The sequence below is a fragment of the Accipiter gentilis genome, chromosome 9 (assembly GCF_929443795.1).
Source record: "Accipiter gentilis chromosome 9, bAccGen1.1, whole genome shotgun sequence".
NCBI lineage: Eukaryota > Metazoa > Chordata > Aves > Accipitriformes > Accipitridae > Astur > Astur gentilis.
In genome coordinates, this window is record NC_064888.1 from 8,681,222 (window position 1) to 8,702,990 (window position 21,769).

A 21,769-nucleotide genomic window follows, 5' to 3' on the forward strand; every position below is an offset into this window, starting at 1 on the left:
GGACTGTTGTGTTGAATTTTCCTAGGCTATTTTGTAAGAGCATATGTCAGGAAGGGGCAGGGACCTTCCTCAGTGGGCCAGCCCATTCCCCCTCACTGCACTGGGCCAGGGCTGGGGCCAGGCTGCTGTTGGGATTGGAGCAGCCTCCGTTCCCAGCTTGGCCTCCAGCTCTCCAGCCAGAGCAGCCAGCTCCAAGCCAAGGCTCGCAGCGAGCCAGGTACCGACTCTGCCAACAGACGTTGCGTTTCTGACGTGTCTCCTTCCCAAAACAAAGAAGAATAATGTGACAGCGTGGGCCCTGCAGAGCATGTGCTAACACCACCGCCTCCTCCCCACCAAAGCCACAGTTAGTCCGTCCTTCTGGCCCATGGCAGATGGGCACAGGCTGGAGACGGGTGGGTGGCTCCACTAATTCCAGGCGGTACGAGGAGGAGGTGGGGCAGAAAGCGGCAGTACTAGCCAGGTCTCCAGGACAGGCACCTCCCTCCCCTCCTGCTAACTTTAACCATCCAGCTCACCAGTTCGGCTGCTGTTGAGATTAAACATGTCCCGTAGGCAGTCATGAAGAACACAGCTCTCTTCATTGCATGGGGTTAAAAGTATATGTTAAGTTCTTCTTCATAATTGCAGCCAACTCATGTTGAGCACAAATATTCTTTCTGTATTACTTTAGTCTGTGGGTTTTGGAAGCTTTAATTTCTTTATAGTGTATCGATGATAGCATTGATGGGGATGCTGTGTAATGCCACTAAGGGGGTAGATATTGATGGTCTGTTTATGAAGGATCATTTTCCTCCCCCCCATGCCCAGTTGCGTCTGAGGGGAAAATTACAAATGCTTCATCTGTAAAGACTATTCATTCTGTGCTTTGCATTTAAATTTCAGTCCTTTTATTCTGCTTATTTTGTATTTCAGCCAAAATTGCATGGAAGAGAGCAGTGAGAGGAGTCCGTGAGATGTGTGATGCATGCGAAGCCACATTATTTAACATTCATTGGGTCTGCCAAAAATGTGGATTTGTGGTCTGCCTAGATTGTTACAAGGCAAAGGAAAGAAAAAGTTCTAGAGGTCAGTTCTTTATGAACTAGAGTATTGTATAGGCTATTTATTCTAATTTGTTGTAGAGCTGCTGATCCACTAGTGCAACTGCCTTTCTGTAAAGTGTTAAATTACTGCTTGTGTATTTTGGTTTCTCTTAGATCTTTTTCACCTCCTTTTTTTGTTGGTAGATGTAGAATCAGTCATTCAGAAAGTAACTGCTGTGGCGGCTATTTTAGGTCTTTGTCCACTTTTCAGTCTTTTTGTGTGGATTGTCTTGGATTGCTGGTGCCTTGCCCCTCAAGGTTAAACCTTGTTCTTCAGCTGTGAGACTGGCACTCCATTACACCTCCCTGCTTTATGGCAACTCATTGCTGTTAAGACTTGCGTTGATTGGAGTACTTTCTGGAGTCCTCCGTTCAGAAGTATGTGGTTTGTCATACTGACTTAGCAGCCTACTTTTTTATTATAAGAAAGAAAGAGATGGAGAAAAATACTTCACATATTATTTAAAATGAGTGTTAATGGAGGTTTCCAGCAGCCTGCACACATACTCAGTTTAGTCCAACTCCTGTGCTTTAATAGAAATGTCTAGTTTAGTCCGTAGTGAAGTGTAAGAGGACTGACTTGCAAACCTGTGGTTTCTGAGTGACCCAGCCTGGTTGCAATTGAAAGGAGGAATGGCTTGGAAGATTGATCTGGTCAATTCAGCCCTCGGCTGTGACATTGGTGCTCAGGCTGCTTGTTGGAAAAGACTGCCTTCCCCTGGGTGGCAGGCACTGTGCCCTGGCACAGTCCTGTGGTCAAACACTGTGCCAGGAACTGATTCGAGTATAATGCTGTTTTGAAAAGCATTTCCATGTTTGTCATAGCAGCATAATGTCACAGATGTGAAATGTTAGTAAAATAAAATTTAACTGTTAGATGGCAAATCTTTGATAAATGGAGAGACTCATCCACTTTGTCCTTGGCTTGCAGTGAGAGGCCTCCTACACTATGGTGATAGGATGTTCCCAGAGACTTCCATCAAAGCCTGAAGTTTCTAGGGAACTAATGTTAGCATTTTCCAACACGGAGAACGGTCGTTAATGCTTTAATGCTGGAGGCTGCTTCAGCAGCTGTTAACTGGCTCAAGTCTGTGTGTGCGCATCCATCTGACGTGGCTTGGGATATACGCTGAACGTTATTTACCCTAGTGGGAACATGCAGTCAGAGGCTTTTTATAGTGCGCGTGTTAACCAGCCAGGAAAATTTTAGTAAAATGTCTTCAAAGCTTAAAAAAGCAGTATACAGAAGCAGGCTTCTTTTCAGTCTTCTAACACGGAAGATGTTCTCCTTACTGTTCATCACAACGTTACATGCAGAAGCAGAAGTGCGATAGCTTCCCCCTCCGTGGCTTTATTTCTAATGATGCTGTAGGATTCGTGTGAACTATATCCCTCGTTTGGCACTCTCTTACAAAGTTCAGAACCACCCACCCATCTCTATATAATAGCACTCTATATTGCACCATTTTTCCTGGAACCAGTAGTTGTTTTTACAGTTGCTAAATTTAACGGAGAATACACTGGTTTCCTCCTGCTTCAGCAGGAATGTTAGAGGTTTAAATATTCCATATTCAGATACTTATCGATGAATTCTGTCATTACTACATGAATGAATGAATATGCATCCATTGTTACCTTCCGACAATTCATGGCACCATCAAGTGGAATGCCATATGATGGCATTTCAGTGATAAAATATATTAAGTAGATATATGCTATTTTGCTTTTTTATTTGATTATGTTTGTGACCAATTACATATTTCAATGTTTTAGGAGTTACAAAAAACTGCAAAATAGCTAACAAATCTAATATTTCTCTGAAGGGAACATTTGGTACGTTTTTTATCTACGACAGTGTAAGAAAATAATTCCCTTCTCAGAGGGAAATTGCACTCCTATTTCTGCCCCAAAATCACATAGCAGATCAGTGACCAGTTGCTTAGCCAGACATTTTTTGCTCTCGTTCTTCCTCTCTCTTGTCTTTACACTGCATATTTTTCCGGCAGGGACAGTCTTCCTGGAACTTTATAGAAAGCCCCTCTCTCCTACCAGTTAGGCCCTCCCTGCTGCCACAAATGATTTTCAACCAGTACATACAGACTTGTGGTTTCATTGTTGCTTTAATCTGACATAAATCCATGATGCAACTTCCCTCTCCTTTGTGCCACCCGTAACATCGGTGCAGCTGCATGGTAGGTCAAATCAGAGAATTCATTTGGTTACAAGTTCATCTTTTTGGCTTGTCTGGCCCTCTCTGGTCAAAGGCAGCCACTTCAGTTGGAGTGTGGATTGTGTCAAATTAAATTAACCATATAGTCGCAGCCTAACTGTGTCTCTCTTCTGTGTCGGAATTCAAGGGAGTCTCACTGCCTCAATAGCAATTGTAAAGGATTTCGGCTTATGCTAAGTTGGCAACTTGCTAAATGTAATAAAGGGAATACACTTTGAAACTTTGAGGTTATTGGCAAGAGTCTGTGTTACAGATGCGGCTATTTCAGATTTCAGTGTTGTCAAAACTCTTTATTCTTTTCCTTATTGTGAAGAGTAGCTGTTGGATGCAGATTTTTGTCACACAGGATACCAGGACAGAAGACTTAGAGTATGTGTAGAAACTTGTTTCTAACTAAAACAAATCTGAAAAATGTTAGTTAGCCCTGTGTACCACTGTAAGTAAAGTAAAACAATTGGCAATGTTATTTTGCAGATAAGGAGCTATATGCCTGGATGAAGTGTGTGAAGGGACAGCCTCATGATCACAAGCACCTGATGCCAACACAGATTATTCCAGGCTCTGGTAAGACCATGTGTGAACAAGCAGGATGTGTTTTTTCCCAGGCCTTTCTGTGAAGAGAGGACAGTGTCGTTTCTTGAAACTTCTCATTTTCCATTTAAAAACTTGTGAATTGTGTCAAATCATTGCAGGAAGGCAAGTGATTCTGGGCAGTTAACAGCAAGGGGCACAGATGACAAAGAGAGAAAGAGGAATATGCTAACAGATGTCTGAAGGGGTTTTGGGGACAGGCAGTGAAGAAATTCAGGGTGTTTGTTGTGACTGTTTTGTACCTTTTCAGAGCAGAATAAAATACAGAATAAAATAGCTAGAATGTACTTAATAAATCTGACCTTAGCTGTTAAAAGAAAATCTTGGACTAGTACTGCCAAGGAGCATTGTGTGACAGCAGATTTTTGGGGATTTGCTTTTCGCTGTTTTCTGTCTGTCCTGCCCCCCACCCCACCCCTACCAAAAAAAAAAGAAAAAAAAAAAAAAGAAAAAAAGAAAAAAAAAAAAGAAAAGATTCATGTGATTCATGTGTGGTTTTGGTTGGACATCTGATTGAGCATTGTAAAGCAAAATGCAGTGAAGGAGCTTGTGATAAATGGAAAAATTAAGGATTAATCCTAAAGCCAGCTAAATTCAGAATTTTTCTTGCAACCAAGTAAGTTTTACAAAGAAGTGCAGTTGAGTGTGGTGGTGGTTGTTAGCGCAACCATTATTTTAGGGTTGCTGCATGTTAGTTCAGGTAGAAATGAAGGTTGGTTAGATTCCATAATAAATTCAAATTGTGACATTCCCCAGAACAGGTTCCAGACTGAAACTGGTTTTAATTTTAAATTGTAAAGTGAACCACTCATCTGGAAACAGCACAGTGAAGACTGCTTACATAACCTTGGTTTTGTTCTTCTGTGCGTACCCACTACCAAACAGCCTTAAATTACATCATCACATACTAATCTTTTTGTCAAGACGTGGCTCACTTCAGTCTGTAGTTTGATGGCTTTATTAAAAGAAGCAATGATGCACCCGTTGAACAGTGAGGAGTAAATAATGAATGACTGGCTTGCTTGGTGTGTGCCATGTAATGGGAATGCAGAGTGAAGGTTAGATTATTCAGAAGAGTAGCATGCAATTATTTAATTAAAGACCTTGTCTCTTTCTGCATGAGCTTTAAGGTAAACTGGACAGTCTTTTTATAGTGTTGTTGACTGTTAAATTTAGCATTTTTATTACTTTTAACTTTTAAAAAGGTTTGGAGATAACATTTTAACATCACTGTGTGTGTATTGTAAAGAGGGACACAAAATGATTGAGAGCTGCTGATGGTTTTCTTCTTACTTGTCTTCTAGTTTTGACAGATCTTTTAGATGCTATGCACAATATTAGAGAAAAATTTGAAATTAAATCCCATTGTCAGTGTACCAGCAAGCAGAACACGCAAGCTGGCAAGCTTCCTGCAATGAATGGTGTGTCTCAGGTGAGTCTAAAATGTGTGTATACGTTGCAGTTTTTTCAGGTGTTCCGATTCTTGTGGATTTTTGTATTTGCATAGTACCAGTTGCATATTAATTTGCATATATGATGGTTAAGTGCTAGCCTTGTCTTTGAAATACATTAAAGCAGAGTTATATACTTAAAAATAAATTTGTTCTTTGCAGGTTTTGCAGAATGTCCTTAACCACAGTAATAAAATTTCTCTGTGCATGCCTGAGTCTCAACAGCAGAATACTCCTCAAAAGTCTGAGGCAAATGGTAGTACAAGTCCAAGGAGTGATGTAAGCACAGACAGCAAGTTAACACCGCCTGAATCCCAGTCACCTCTGCATTGGTTAGCTGACCTTGCAGAGCAGAAAGCCAGAGAAGAAAAGAAAGGTATATGTTTGAAATTGTCATGTCATATGTCCGTGACTTTGGGGGCACCAGTGATACGTAATTGAATTAATTAGGAAAAAATCACAGTTTTCTGTTCAACAAAAAGAAAAGCTGATGTTGTTTTCCCCCTTAATTTTAATCTTGAAAGTGCAATGCCTTCTCCTGGTGGCATCTGTTACCAGAAGAGCCACTAGTGGAATGCATGTGTAATGTGGCAGTATTTCCAGCTACAGCATCTCTCATTTGTGACAGGTACTCACTCAGCTGCATGTCTGAGATGCTGAGGAAGGCCTTTTCATGGTCACACTGTTTGACTGCATTTTGAAGGATCTAGTTCATCCTCTGGTGTGTTTTCAGGTGAATAAAGCACTAGTGCTACAGTATATTACCACCACTGTAAAATGCAGGATACTGGTGCTGTTCCTATGTCTGCATCATGATGCAACAGTGTAAACTTCCAATGATTGTTTTTGTTTTAGAGAACAAAGAATGTCCTTCTGGAAAACATTCAAAGGAAGAGAAAGACCAGGATAATTTGGAGTCCCAAAACTGTAAAAGCTCTCCTCCTGCATCCCAGAACAATGAGCAGGGCTCAACATTACGAGATTTATTAACTACGACAGCAGGCAAATTGCGTCTAGGTTCTACAGATGCTGGTATTGCTTTTGCTCCAGTTTACTCTACAGGAACAGCAGTAAGTGTTTACAAGAAGCATGGTTTTTATATCAGGATTTGAAAAGCTCTATTGTTTGTTTTGGTACATTGTAGTTAGAGCAGTCTGATAGCTGTATTGCTTTAAATACTCATTTATAATTAAAACTTTATTTGCACGCACACATTTGTATTAACATTTTTTATTTATTTATACATACACATACATACATATATATTTTTTTTTTAAAAAATGGTAATTGAGACATACTATGAAGAAAATGTCCATGAAGTTAGATAAAGCCTAACCTGACAAAGTAAAGGAAGATTACAGCATACTGAGTTTTGTAATAACTGTGTATTTCTAACTTTTTCCATGTAAGAATGCATGCAGTTTTCTAGAAAGCAAGTAGATAACTGCAAGCTTCTAATTGGTAACGAAATGGTGTCATTCTACTGCAAAAAGAATTGTGTTAACTTTATTTGCTTTTACATTGTTTAAGCATACATTTGTTTGTTTTCTAACAGAGTGGCAAGAGTGGAAGGACTATGCCAAACATTCTTGATGACATAATTGCTTCCGTAGTAGAAAACAAGATTCCACCAAACAGAGCACCAAAGATAAATGTAAAATCTGAAATAAAAGATGAGCCAAAGGATGATAGAAAATGTATTCAGGATGACTGCAGTAAACGGTACAGTGATATTCAGTATTCATGGATCTGTGATAAGCATGTATTGTGGCTCAGAGACCATAAAAACAACAACAACTGGAAGCTATTCAAAGAGTGCTGGAAACAAGGAAGGGTAGGTATTGAGTCGTTCGGTCTATAAAGTGACTTCAACATGAATTCTGGGGGAGTTGTGTTAAAAGACAAATTTGCCTAACTCCATGTTTGAAAATGTATTGTTAGCAGTGGGCAAAAGCTTTTCAGGTATAACCCACATATGAACCTTGTGTAGTTTAAACCTCAGTTAACTGCCATTAATAAGTAAGAAATTACTGTTACAGAGATTCAAGCTCCAAAAAGATGTGTGTATGACATCTTGGGTATGGTTGCCTTTAGAGAAAGTGCTAACAGCTCAGGAGGGCCAAGTTCTTCAGCATATGTTTCAGATGCATTTGTATTCCAGTTTAATTGAAGAAGTTCTTTACTTGTGGAAGGATCGGTATTGATTTTTTTTATTGTATTTTACTTTTTACAGCCTGTTCTAGTGTCCGGTATGCATAAGAAAATGAACTTCAGCCTATGGAAAGCTGAGTCAATTAGTCTAGATTTTGGAAACCAGCAAGCTGATATCTTGAATTGCAAAGACAGTATTATTTCAAACACCAATGTCAAAGAGTTCTGGGATGGTTTTGAAGATGTTTCAAGTACGTTACTTTAAGTGTATTATTCCCTTGATTCTGAACATGGTCAGTGTTAGAAACTGCAGTTAAATATACTCTTTATGGATCTTGAGGCTTTGAAGAAACTTTAATTTAAAAAGAAAGCTCTAGGTAATTTGCTTCCAGAGAATGTGATGGAAACTTGCATTTCGTACCTTTGCAGAATTAAAGATGTGCTAATACACTAGTTAGGTCTGACTAAGAAACAAATGTCATCGTTCCTCAACTAGTTGACTTTGTTTTGGTATCATTCTTGAGTCTTGAAATTAATTATCTCCTGGTTTATGGATGAAATCTTTATAGACAGGTTAAGAGTTAAGTTATATATTTCAGCTGAATAAAGTAAAACACCTACAGTCTATTAGTTTTTAGTAATTTCTATGTTACTTGCAGAACGGCAGAAAATAAAAAACGGGGAAACAGCTTTACTAAAACTGAAAGATTGGCCTTCTGGTGAAGATTTCAAGGCTATGATGCCAGCAAGGTATTTGAGTTTAATATTAGATATTCTTAAGTCAATTTCCACGTTGGTTTTTTTCTTTCTCCCTATGTAATGACACAAATTCAATTGCGTTCTTCTTTCTTTTCTCCTCCAGATATGAGGACTTACTAAAAAGTTTACCCTTGCCTGAATATTGTAGTCCAGAAGGAAAACTAAACTTGGCTTCTCATCTGCCAGGATTTTTTGTCCGTCCAGATTTGGGACCCAGACTGTGCAGTGCATATGGTGAGTATGCCCTAGAAGCATAGCAGTTACCTCTTCTTTAAAAGTGTGACTGACTTGCATATTAACAGTATGTGAACCTCAGGCATGAGAGTTTATTTGCTTCTGCATTTCTTTCTGTCTTTTCTTGTGCTGTTATAGTCTTCTGAAGCATATAAATGGTTAGCTACTTCTACACAAAGACAGATCCGGTCTTTAGTAATGCTGTATGACAAAATACTTCCTCAAATATTATTGCATTCATAATTCTGGTCATAAATAAATCCCAGCATATTTATCATAATTTGCATTTGTATTGTATGCTGTGCGCTCAAAAACCTGTTTAGAAAAGGTTGTTTCCCTCAGACCTTTTCCAGCTGCTCCTTCTTTTGCAAACAAATTTGTTCAATTCTGTTTTACAAATTGTTCTAATAGGACAAGAAATGGGTTGTAATTTGTGGCATGATGGCTTTGATTTAAAAAGTTCTCCAGATGTCCTTTGAAATAAACATATTAATGATAGTGATCAAGGCATGGGTCTGAAGAACTGAATCATTAATGACACTTTAATGTAATACTGCTGCAACCTTAGTGTTCTGAAATGTCCCTTTGACTTAAGTGTGTATGTTTTAACTTCTTAGACATAAAATTAATTTCCCTCTTTGCTTGGGGATTTCTTTTGATTAAGAACTCTGCTTACAGCCAGGCATAAAAGTGACACATCTGATTTGATAACCTTGTGTATTCATTGTACTTATATTCTGCCCCGAGCAACCTGAAAGGTTGGGAAGCAATGCAGTGGTCAGGAAATGTCTTCAATTATTCTGCTGAAATGTGTGTTGTTCTGACACAACTGCTCTGTAGGGACAGTTACCTGGGCTAAGAGATATCTCAAGGTTCCTGTTAAGAAGTAACATTTTCTTGGTTAGCAAGTGAAACAAAAGTGTATTTGTAGTTTGTATATCTCAGTATTTTCACATTAAAGCCTGTCTACATAAAATGTTTTCCCGTGATGCTTAGTGTGCTTTCAGAAATTTCATCTCAGTTAGCTGTTGCACATTTCTATTTGAAGGAGAATATGCAATACAACAAATCTGAATTTTATCTTGTAACATAGGTGTGGCAGCTACTAAAGACCATGATATAGGAACCACAAATCTCCATATTGAAGTTTCTGATGTTGTGAACATCCTTGTTTATGTTGGCATAGCGAAAGGAAATGGAGTACTTTCCAAATCAGGTAAAGGGAAGCTCATTGTAAGAGGTGTAGATGGACTGAATGATCTGCTCCTTTTAAAATTGACACTGTTCTTCTGAAGCAGATGAAAGATATCCATAAGTACTTGTTTAATCCTGGGAGATTCTTTGTTTCAAGAATTTGCACACACATTAATTCTGCATAAAATACACTGCAGTTCATGAATGGTGTTTTGAACTCTTCACTTTTTTTGCCATTACCTATAATTGATGTACCATTCCTATGCTGGGGCTGGCAGAGCTAATGAAAATGCAGGATGAAGGATTTTCCCTGGAAGCTGTGGTAGTTCTAACAATTATGTCAGGGTGATGTATTTGCCAAACCTTCTGTTTATTCTGCTCCCTCTGGATGCACTGTGTTTGCTCTATTGAATTTGGACTGTAATGTAATTTTTCAGCACTGGAGAGCTTAAATTGGTGTATGTTAGTCGTCTGTATGAGGTTTATTGCTTATGTGAAACAGTCTTTAAATCACTGAAATAGTTTTGTTTCTTTCCTCTTACTCTTGTGTCCTTCTATTCCATAATCAGCAAATGTAGATTTTGAATGTGACTAACAGAGCTGCAGTAAGGTTTGCTGTCTTTTATTTGCTTTGTTTTCACTTGCATATGCACTGAGTTAATAGCAGCAAAACTTGAGCACATTGGGAGAGCTCTAGCTTCTTGACTAGCTGCTACAGAACAGCATGCACAGCACTGCTGTTGCTGACTGCAGGAAAACACCTTTTTCATCTTTTAGTTTTTTGGTGCCAGCCCTGCTTGTTTATTTCAGGTAGGAGAATGTGTTGTATGAAATTCAAGAAATGTAAAAAAGTTTAAACATTGTTTTTAAGGTATTTATGGCATTCATGTTCTAGTAACTAATTACAAACACTGAACAAAAAGATCACCTGGAGGCTTCTGTCGTATTCAGCAGACTTATCTGCTCAGTTTCACATAAGAAATTCAAAAAGAAGGTGTTCAAGTTTTTCCTCTGTCTCACTTTTAAAAAATACTTTTGTTGAATCTTAGGAGTTTTGAAGAAGTTTGAAGAGGAGGATTTGGATGACCTTTTAAGGAAGCGGTTGAAAGATTCAAGTGAATTACCTGGTGCTTTATGGCACATTTATGCTGGCAAAGATGCTGACAAAATAAGGGAGTTTCTGCAAAAGGTTAGATTTATAATATGTGTTTTATAAATACAATCTAAGTAACTGGTAAATCAAAGGGGGCTGGCAAAAACCACAACCCCTGTGCTTAGGGAAGGGAGGGAGCAAAATAATTTCCTTTATAGCACATAAAATAAATTATAATTGGCCTGCTACATCATCAACAAATGAAATATGTAACATGATACATATTACCTTCTTAAGGGTTACAGGTAGCCTGCAAACTCTGAAGGCTGAGGAGAGCATGGAGATCTATTCTTGTCCTTCTCTAATACAAAGGATCATTTGTAGGATAATGTTTTTCTGTCACTGATCCATTCTTGCATTATCAGATGCTGAAATTTTTGCGAATTGTCCTATGCAAAAACCCCTGACCTTGCAGCCCAGCAGCCACTGGTCTTCGTAAGGACTCTGTGTCACATCAGTTAGCTCAAAGAACGTGCCTTGGCTCTTAGTGACGATGAAAGCAGTGGGGGATAATGTACCCAAGAGCAGCAGACTTCTTCAACATTAGCCACTTCTTCAGCAAGTTAGAGCCACATCAGAACCTTTCAGGTCATTGCTTACCACATAGGTTGAATATCCACCACTGGGCCATTCATAGTCATCAATGGCATTAAATTCAGAGGTACAATCTGGGAAGCAGTTTTCTGTGCCCTTGTCTTTAGCGTGTTTTCATGTCCTAGAAGGTGGTCTTGACAGATGACATTAAAATACCAAAATATCACTGAAGTGGTTGCTCGAGGAAAAGAAGTCTTCACTGTCTTGTACTGTGGGAAAAAAACCAGATGAGTTTTAACTGGCTAAACCGAAGGGATCCATAAACAGGCTAGAGGCCAAGGTCTCTACTGTGAGCAGGAAGAGCCTGAAAAATTCAGCAGTAAAGATTCTCTTGGACAATAAGGCAGTGTTTCAGTCCCAGGGCAGCTGTCTTCTGGTGACTCAAAACATTTGCTCTTTGGCAAGCTGAGCTGTGGGGGAAAATGAGCACTAGTAAATAAAATATAGCTAATTCCAGGAGATTATGAGTTACACAGCGAGGCTTTTCTGTTCGTTCCAAAAGGAGATGCTCACAAAGTAGATGGTGGCTCTTCAGTTTGGCAGAAAGAGTTGTGAACAAAATCATTAATGCAACGGAATAGGTGGACAATGAGTATTATTCAGCGTTTCTTCTTTCAGAGCAGTTAAGGGATATTGTGAAACCCTTTGAGCAGCAGGTTTAAAACAAAAGCACTTAAGACACTACGTAATAAAGTTCGTCATTTGCTGCCACAGCTTGCCATGGTATCCAAAATGAATTGTGCACCGCCTTGTATTTTTGGTGTGGTGGTATTTTTGAAATATTGAATTAGAGATTAATTGATGACTAGACCTTGGGACCACTTTGCTGATAAGAGATAAAATCTCAGTATCTTGTTAGTACAGAAGAAAGGTGACAATACACAAGAACAGTTTCAAGCTCTGCATCACATAATTAAGTATATTTAATATCAATATGAATAAAAATCTGTGTTTTTAATGAGATAATTGTCTCCTGAGTTGTGACAGATGGATTGGATATGTTTTTTTTTCTTTAGTCACTGTGATAGATTAATTAGCAATTAATTAAGGTTATTTGTTTCCCTGTAGTTAACTTGATGAGAAATGGTTGTTGCAGTTAAGTCTACTGCTGTTGGGAAGTTTTGATGGTTTTGGGTTTTGGTTGGGGTTTTTTTCCTCGGGTTTTTTGGGGGGTTTTTTGTTTGGTTGTTTTTTTCCCCTCATTTTTTCTGAATTCCTTGATGGGATGGTAGGAAAATAACTTGTTATCACAGAGTGGTTGAGATTTGTAGGGGACCTCTTGAGCTCAGAGTCACCCAGAGCAGGTTGCTCAGGACCATATGACCCTTAGTTTTGTCTGTGGCTTTTTTCCTGAGCTGGGGTTGTGGTGTTACGTGTCTGTGTCAAAACTGAAGGTTTTAAACTTGAGGAGTTGGCAGCATAGGAACTCTTGAGGTCACATTTTATTTTCTTGATGAAAGAAGTCACGCAGAGAGTGTGTTGCTTATTAGTAAATTATTGTGCTGAGTTCTTTAAAGCTCTACATTTTGGAGTGGGAGTTCTGCAGATGTCTTCAGTTCAGTGGGACTTGTCAGTTCCTTTGAGGTTCTTTTGAATCCCTAACTAAAATTCTTGTTTGGGTATTGGGAACACAGTAGTGTTGGTTCATAAGTTAGGTATACTTACAACTTACCAGCAAAAGGTTCAGCTTCTTTTGAAAGTGACTTGGGATCTTTTCTGTACTTACAGATAGCAAAAGAGCAAGGCTTAGAAGTTTTACCAGAGCATGATCCAATACGTGATCAGAGTTGGTATGTGAACAAAAAACTGCGCCAAAGACTTCTCGAAGAATACGGAGTAAAAACCTGTACGGTTATTCAGTTTCTTGGTGATGCTATTATTCTACCAGCAGGAGCACTTCATCAGGTAATGTACATCTGTTTAAAGACATACAGGATTAAATAACATAAATACAATAAAATAAATTTTTTAAAAGACATAACTACATCTGTACTCAAATTTTATTTTCTTACTGGTAGGTATTAGTGTGTAGGAATGTATAATAAGGTATATCTGCTTGTGTAGATGACTAGCCAGTACTAACATACAGCAACTTGAATGCTTGAAATTAGACTGTTCCTTTTTTCCTTTAAAATGAAAAATGAGCAGACTATTATTAACAGCTTTTTTCCACTTTTCATTTCATTAGCAAATTTCTAAATAAACTGGTGTTAGTTATGGCAAGGTCAGGTTAGTATTTTTTTTTCTTCTAAAACCAAAAGTTTACCTAACCTTAGAGAGGCAGGGAGAATAACCCAAGCAGATAAAAATACCTGGATGTCAGGTGTCATTGTTTTTATCTTCAGCCGTAGGACAATTGTAGAGACAGTTCGGGTATAACAAGATGTTTTTGTAACAGTATTTGGAGGTTGTTTTTCCACTCCACCTCAAGTTCCTTTGTACACAGAAGGTACATCAATCACCAGGAGTCATCATTGTCCTTTCAGCAGCTTCCCTTACCATCAGAAAGAGCGATGTTACCTTGCCAGCAGCTGGGCTGATTTAATTCTTAGTTATGTAAGAAAAAGTACTGCCAGTAGGGCAGTTCTGGAGGAACAGTATGGATTGGTGTGGCAAGCTTCAGTCCTCTCCTAGCACATAGGGTTTGTTACTACTTTGGTTTTTTTTTTCCTCACAGTCTGCAAACTGCTTCTCCTTGGTGAAAGGAGGAGGAAAGCACATTGTTTAGATGAGATTTTGGGGCAGTTCTAGATTTATTTCTTTCTTCACTCCATGAACATTTTCCTGTTTCAACAGGAAATGGAGCCTGCTGTCTTGAGCTGTCAAGCACCACTAATTAGGTAGCTGACTACCAAGGAATGAGGACCATCCCCACCCTGCAGTAGGGGTTGTAAACCATCTTGCTGTTAAAGATTTATCATTGATCTCCACTTGGGTTCAAGCGAGGCCAGGCCTTTCTGAAGAAGTTGCTATTTGGTTTCTGATTTGCAGATCAGTTTCCAACCACTGTCTCTTCTGGGCAGAGAGGAAGCAATGGCTTAGCATGTCACTGTGACCAGGGCAGTAGAGTTTTCTCTGTGAAAAAAACCTCTAGGTTGTAGTGATGACAGGTGTTACATCCCTCATCTGTCTGCTGGCTATGTCAGTTGCTGGGGCATTGAAAGCAACAGGTACCTTACGCAGACTAGACCCCTTTGTCATTCCAGTGAATGTTTAGATGGGTGGTATGTTAACCCTGGATGATCTGCGTGGGTTTGTTTTCTGGCAAAAGAAAGGAAGGAAAAAAAACCCCCAAAACCCAAACCAATCCAGGTGACCAAATCTTGGGTTGTTGTAGGTTGCCTTTCCCTGCACCATGTCTCCAGGGCTTGATGTTGCTTCATAAAGGTGAAGGGATGTCTGGCATTGATGTTATTCTTAGCTCCTGTTAGGCTAAAGTAGTTAGGACTCCCACAGTTGATAAGATTTGTATTGCGTCCTCCAGTAACCTTACTCTGATCTCTCAAAACAAGGGAGATATCACAGATACAAGAGTGAAAAGGCAACCCAGAGAAAATAACAAACATACTGGGAAATTTGTTTTATATAGCACGTGGCATTATATAAAGGCATACAGTTTATAAAACATGAAGTAGTGGGACTGTTCAGGCTTCCCTGCAGTTCATAGGTTTAAGGACCAAATATAAGACCACTCTTATCTTTATCTCCTTGGCTTTAAACTCCAGATTGCTTTTGAAGTGGTAATGTTCTAGCTTCTGGCACCAAGGAGTTAATAACATGGTGTTTTTAAACCTTAGTGGGTGAAGCTGAGAACCTTTTCATCTTCAGTAAGAAGTTCCTGTGAATCTGCCACGTAGGAGGAAATGAAAGCATCGTGTTCTTTCATGTACATGTGTAGTGCTCTCTATATAGAGATGCATAAATACTGACCTTAGGGATCAACACCAACACTTCATATATACAAAGCACATTTAAACACTTAAAAATAAGTCTGAACAAGTACATACCAGGTTAAGCTTACATGTTAAGTCTTTCAGATTTACATGCACATCGTGAATCTTTTATAGTTAAAAGTGGATGAGAGTTGACACTAAATTTGGTGGTAAAATAACATTTTGATTTTTATTTGCTCATCAGTAATGTTTTGGAGCAGAGGAAATCAGGCTAAGGGATGGAGTTGGGGAGCCCAGCTGCCGGCGGTCACTGCGTAGTGTAGCTCAGACACTTCCCTCCTGGAGCCAGTTTGGATTATTGTCACACTGCTGCTTCTGACATGCTAGTATAGAATTGTACTACTCTAACATGGAGGAGCTTGTGTGTATTTCTTTTATATATATATATATATATATATATATCCCCCTCCCCCCCCCCAGCTGCTATGGATTCATGTCTAGCTTTGAAAGTAACTTGTTCTTAATATTTTATGGTAGCATAAAGCATTCCTCTTGCTTCCCAGGTTTCCCCCTCCTCCCTGTGTACTTGCAGATCAGTAGGCAAGGTCGAACTGTTCCAGCAGTGGGGTGGGAGGGGAGAGCCTCTCCTGTGAGCTGTGACGGTCGGAGTAGCCTCCTCAGTACCTCTTGTGGAGGGAATTGCTCTCCTGGGGGGAAACCAGAAATAGATACAGCGTTGGACTGGTCTTCTCTGCAGATGCTTCCCTGAATGTACCATGAGTGATGTGCTGTAGGATTGTATCTCCTTTCTTCTTGGCTGTACGAGCAGGGGAGCTCAGAAGTGTCCCCTCCTTTGCTAACGTCTGGGCCTTGTTCTCTCTGGTACTTGGAACAGCAAGCCCTCAGGTCTCTCTGGAAACTTCCCCAGCTAAAAAAAGGTTGTTTTTTTAATTGTTCTTTTGGATGATTCACTCTTTTTGTTGCTCTGTTCTGGGTCATTCTGTATCACAGTTGTCCTCTAGTGATGCCCTCCCTCCCTGGTTTTAATTTGGTGACTCCAAATCTGTAAAATATTTTAGGGATAAATTAAAAGCTAGAAATACTTGAGTCAGTGATTGAAATGTGTTGTTCAGGTTACACGCAAAACCTGTTCGTAGTAGAACAGGTTATTATAATGTTTTTTACAGTGGTATTAGCTTGATTGAACAGCAGGATTATATACTGTAAAATGACATACGGGAGATAATGCGACATCCTGGTGATGTTACGGTAAGGATAAGATCTGGGAATCGTGTACGCAGAGCTGCTGGGCTGAGCGCTGGCCCTGGAGCTAAGCCCTGCAGGAAAGGGCTGATCCTCAGTGTGAGGACAGGAGGGAGGCGGCTGTGCAGAGGATGGACAGCCCTCTCCTCCCTGCCCACTCACCTTTCCCTGTCCTGGCCCAGGTCTGAGGCTTTTGCGATGCTCCACCCGTCTCCCGTGCCCTGCTGGGGAAACTCTGCTCTGCGTGGGCTGGGGACAAAGCTGTTCTCTTGGTTTGGCGGGGACCGGCACAGTCGTGGGAGTGCTATAGTCCTCAACCGCCAAACCTCAGGGGAAGCGTTGCTGAACTTATTTGTGTGTGTCATTGTATCAGCTTGTATTATAAATATTATAAATAGAACTGCCTATGGGCTGTCAGCAGGGCGTTCCCATGTTAAGTACCAGACCGGTCGGGTAAAATCTGTTCTCCCCACAAAGACTTGCCCACTGGTGAGACAAGCCCTGGAAGGGAAGGAGGTTTAAGGCACGGCAGGACGAAAGATCTGAGGGCAGCAAACATTGCCCATTCTGCAGTGGAGTTAAAGGGAATCGGTAAAACCTTGACTCGGTGAGGAGAAGGTGAAAGAACGGTGTGGGATTTGCATGGGGTGGAAAGGAAAACAAGGGCAGGTAGACAGTTGAAACAGGTGAGAAGCCTGCGAGGGAAGAGGGGGGCCGGAGCCGGCAGCCCGGCTGCACAATGCAGAGGTGTTCCAGCTGAAGCTCTAGGAAATTCGGAGTGCTGCTGGGAGCCTCGTGGTGGCACTTCTGCAGCTGTTTCCTTGCTCCTGGCTTTCTGCCGTTGGCAAATTTTGTGGCATCAACAAACCTTCTTTGTCTCCAGAATTATTTTTGGTTTGATTAATTCTCAGGAGGGAACGGCACTGCTTTGTCCTTGATGGTTGCGAGGCTGCAGAAACCTTGCGTACAACACTAGTGTTGAGCTAGGGGTTATCCTCTGGGATTTCACCTGTAAAGGGGCAAGCTACCTTATAAAATCAGGTGCGGGCAGTGTTTTTTAAGAAGAAAATAATTTTTAAACAAAGTGCTGTGTCCTCAAGCGTGTAGGCCCCAAAGGTTTTTTGAATGTCGGATATCACAATGGAAATTTCAGAGTATGCATTAAAAAACTCTAGATTTTGCTAGGCTCGAGCTTGAAATAGGCAGATCTTCGTCAGTACTGAGCAGGGTGGGACTGTTCGTTTGCAGACTTGACGTTGCACAGCTTCACAAGCAGTTGTTGCAATGTGGGGAAATTTTTTACATGCTGAAGAAACAGTGTACTTTGTAACGGTTTGGGGGTGAAAACCTGACACTGTCTGTTTCTGAAGAGGACAAACACCAGTTGGTAGTCAGGTCACAACCAGGAAGCGTTTTTTTTTTTTTCTTTCCCCTGTCTTTCAGGTGCGACCTGGGTGGCAGCAGGCGCGGTGTCCATTTCTCTTGGTAGTTGCCTCTTATCAGTAAGAAGAAGTGTTTAGAGAAAAAAGAAAGTGCTTTTTCCCTCCCCTTTAGAACCTGCCCCCTTTGTTCATGGTGGTTTGTTGTTTTTTTTCTTCTTTTCAATATTTCCACCGGCAGTTAGTTTTCAGCGAACCTGGCAAGTTGTGCCTGGCAGGGTGCGAGCTTCCAGCATGTCCGCGTGGCCTTAGGAGCCGGGTCCTGCAGCGCAGGGCTGCTGCGGAGTCGGCGCGCGGCTTCGGCACCTGTGTGGTGTTTCGGAAACGGCTGTGCAGCAGCAGTGCGCAGCAGCAGTGCCTGTGCGGCTGGTAACAGGGTGGAATAACACATCAGAGTATGTTGAATTCGTGTCAGAGCTGACTAACAGAAAGAAGCACCAGAGTACAGGCAGATGTGCATTGTTCAAAGTGTGCCTTCTGCCAGAAGCTAACAGATAAGCCGGATACGCTTAATTGCTCTCTAGGTAAAGCGTATATAAAGATGCCCTTTAGTCTGACAAGCTGGCGGTTTAAGAGATCTCAAGGCCCACTCTTTTCTTGGGTGTCTCTGCCAAAGAATAACCCTAAAATACTAATTATCAGTCTCTTCTTGTTATTTTGGATAGGTGCAAAATTTTCACAGCTGCGTTCAAGTAACTGAAGACTTTGTGTCTCCAGAACATCTTGTACAGTCATTTCACTTAACGCAGGAGCTGAGGCTGTCAAAGGAAGAAATCAATTATGATGATAAACTGCAGGTAGGAAATGAATTCTGCTCTGGAAGCTGTTGGGAAGGCAGGGCATGCTCAGGCTCATTGAAATGCGGAGCAGTGTGTGGAGCTACTTCCTCGCTGCTGTTCACACAGAATAACAATGAGCAGCAGCGTGAATGCCAGGGGTGTAAATGACTCTCCCTTCAGTCGCTGTCTTTCTTTATTTCACGTCACATTTTAAAATGTATAAAAAGGTGTTTCCTTTTGCACTGGCTTAGGGCTTAGTCCTAAATGTGGTTACTTTGTAGAGTTCCTTAGTCATAGGCCTTACTAAAATCTGTCTGATGTTCTTGCAGGTTAAAAATATCTTGTATCATGCAGTTAAAGAAATGGTGAGAGCTTTGAAGATTCATGAAGGTGAAATGGAAGATATGGATGAAAACTGAGCGCGCTCTTGCTTTTTTGTGTTAACATTGAGGTTATTTTTTCTAATATATGGACAGTATGCACACTAATTTAAGCTTCACAAACCATCAGTGCCAAGAAAACATAGTCATCGTATTTACTTGTTAATGACACTGCAACGGTAGAGCTTCATATCACAGCCACTGTGATTACATGTTAGACTTGCAAACAATTAAGCAGCATTCGGCTGTCCTGTATTATAATGTACATGAAGTTTGTGAAATGTCAAAGATTTAAGATGATGTATTTATTTTTGGAAAAAAACCACAAAATTCTATGCTATATTGTTGATCAAATGTAAATGTGACTTGTACAGTTTGCTAAAATAATTCAGATATTTTTCACTACATTGAGACAGTTACTGTGAGAGTAGGACACAAACACCAGCTATTGCCTGCATTTGGGATCTTGCTGAGTCCGCACAGCAGTCATGTCATAATCTGAAAATTACTGCCAAATAATTGTAAACTTTGTAAAATATAAAGTATATAAAGTAGATATTAAATACAGACACTTCAGTATTTTATTGAAGCTATTCAGTGTACAATTAAACGTTTTCAAAAGGTGTAATTTATTTAAAAATTGTCTCATTTTGGTAAAATTTATGTGAACTTTTAAAGCTAAATATTAAACTTAATATGCTATGTAAATATATACATATATACATTCAATGATGTATTTTTTTAAAACATTGGCTTGCTTTAATTTGTTAAAAGTGCAAGTGTTACACATGCTTTGTACATTGAAGTTGAAAGGGGTTTTACATTTTCCATTAAAATGACTTTATCAAACGTTGTCTCATTGTGTTCATTTTTTATGTTTGTGGCCCACGCATGACAGCCCGAGTCATTGCTTCGCTCACTTGCTCGTTCGTTCGCAGTAATGGCAAATGCATCTCTGATTGTAACGCTTGAATGTTCTGCCGTGGTTCCTGTGCACCACTCTGCCCTCTCTGGGTTTGAGACAAAACTGCCAGGGACAGTGCTGGAGCACAGCTCAAATGGCTGAGCCAGAAAGAGCCTCTCCTTAAGAATAAAACAATTTAAATGTCGCTTATGTTCTGTCTTTAATAATCCAACACTTGCTTTGGGTGAAGGGGGAAAGGAGTTTCTGTGGAACGATTTTTTTTTATAGCATCTTGGCTTTTTAAGACTTGTATCTGGTTTCATTTAATAATGATGAATGTTAGACAGTTGAGCAGAATTCTGGTTCTTGGAGTTAGTTTGAAAAGTGAAAGTGTGCATGGATTTAAATTATTAAAACTATTCAGATGTTTAGATTTGATAGCAGATGTTAGGTGCAGCTGTTAGCTAGCTTGTGACATGTCCAAAAGGGGATTGCAACTAGCTTGGTTACTGCTCCCAGCCTGGCAAAGTCTGACCGGGTTTTGGGTCCCCCCCAAAAAAACCCCAAAACCCCACCAACAGAAAACCCATCTAAATTAAGAAATTGTGACACACAAAAGCAATTTCTGGTTCCAAAAGTAAACTTTATTTAGTTGGTTTGAAAACCTGGAATTTATTTGAAGTTGCAAATAAATGCTTTGGGATTAATGTTGCCATGCTTGGTAGCTGATTCTCAACTTCATACCTGGTTCCACGCGGTGTCTTCCTTTATGCTGCGTGTAGCGTAGAACCGGAGCGTTGGCTGAAGATGCAAAACGTGCCAATGTATATTTGCTTAATGACAAGTGGACTTAAGTTGCATGTACCTTTTTTAAAATTTTTTTAAAGTTCAGGATATGTAAATGAGTGAATTTTAATCAAGTCTTAGTATTCCTCCCCTCCCCCCTCCCCCCCCCCCCCCCCAACTGAGTTTAGGTGAGGTACTTCTAACATTCGTGCAGTTTCTTGAGGCTGCTGAAATTTGCATTCCTGCTGCAGATGGCTTGCCCCTGCCTTGTTTTTTTTTTTCTACACAAAGAGCAGTTGTTCCGGCCTGGGCCATGGCCGTCATCACAGCTCGCTCCTCGTGCTAGGGTGTCGTAGTTGAAGGGAATGGGTTGCTTTACCCTGGGTTTCTATCGGAAAGCGTTGAGCTGCTGTGTCTGTCCTGGCCAAAGGCTCAGGCTTCCTGCTCTACCTCTTCTCAAAGGTGTTGAGGTGCTTTACTGCCGGTGACTGCCCAGTGGTCTGAGCTTTGGTACCCTGTGGGGCACTGACGGCTGCCCCCGTCACCCCGCAGCACTTCCAGACCCAGGGATGGATCCCTGCGTCTGCCTGTGAGGTCAGAGAAGTTGTTGCCTCCTCAGGTGGTAACCGAGGGAGTCGCCAAACAGAGGCTAATCTGTGTTTTCAGGTGCGAATATTAAAGTTGTTCCTTTGTGACCTTTTTCTTGCCCCCTTTGCTGATGAATCCTTAAGTGTGTGACAGAGTTGTTAAATCTGCAAAAACGTGTGGGTGAGACGGATGGTGAAGCAGCAAGAATCCTCCCAAGAAAAGCCTGAGAGATTGACAGGATTTTAAGACAGAAAATCTCATTTTGGAGAGGCAAAACTGATGGGCTCAAGCCACA

General features: G+C 40.5%; 1 protein-coding gene across 6 annotated transcripts in view; it reads left to right on the forward strand.

The window, feature by feature from the left end:
• Positions 1-20,305, forward strand: part of JMJD1C (jumonji domain containing 1C) — a 171,741-nt gene extending 151,436 nt beyond the window's left edge. For 5 of the 6 annotated variants that reach the window (XM_049809886.1, XM_049809887.1, XM_049809889.1 and 2 more), the window contains 14 exons: positions 916-1,068; positions 3,790-3,879; positions 5,211-5,338; positions 5,520-5,733; positions 6,213-6,427; positions 6,913-7,191; positions 7,591-7,759; positions 8,168-8,258; positions 8,371-8,501; positions 9,595-9,717; positions 10,745-10,884; positions 13,171-13,347; positions 18,703-18,834; positions 19,146-20,305. In XM_049809886.1, coding sequence (XP_049665843.1) covers positions 916-1,068; positions 3,790-3,879; positions 5,211-5,338; positions 5,520-5,733; positions 6,213-6,427; positions 6,913-7,191; positions 7,591-7,759; positions 8,168-8,258; positions 8,371-8,501; positions 9,595-9,717; positions 10,745-10,884; positions 13,171-13,347; positions 18,703-18,834; positions 19,146-19,235 — 2,132 coding nt within the window. In that variant the 3' untranslated portion in view covers positions 19,236-20,305. Of the gene's footprint in view, positions 1-915; positions 1,069-3,789; positions 3,880-5,210; positions 5,339-5,519; positions 5,734-5,985; positions 6,091-6,212; positions 6,428-6,912; positions 7,192-7,590; positions 7,760-8,167; positions 8,259-8,370; positions 8,502-9,594; positions 9,718-10,744; positions 10,885-13,170; positions 13,348-18,702; positions 18,835-19,145 lie in introns of those variants that run through there. The other variant, XR_007507226.1, reaches the window with a different exon arrangement.
• Positions 20,306-21,769: the final 1,464 nt, after the last annotated feature.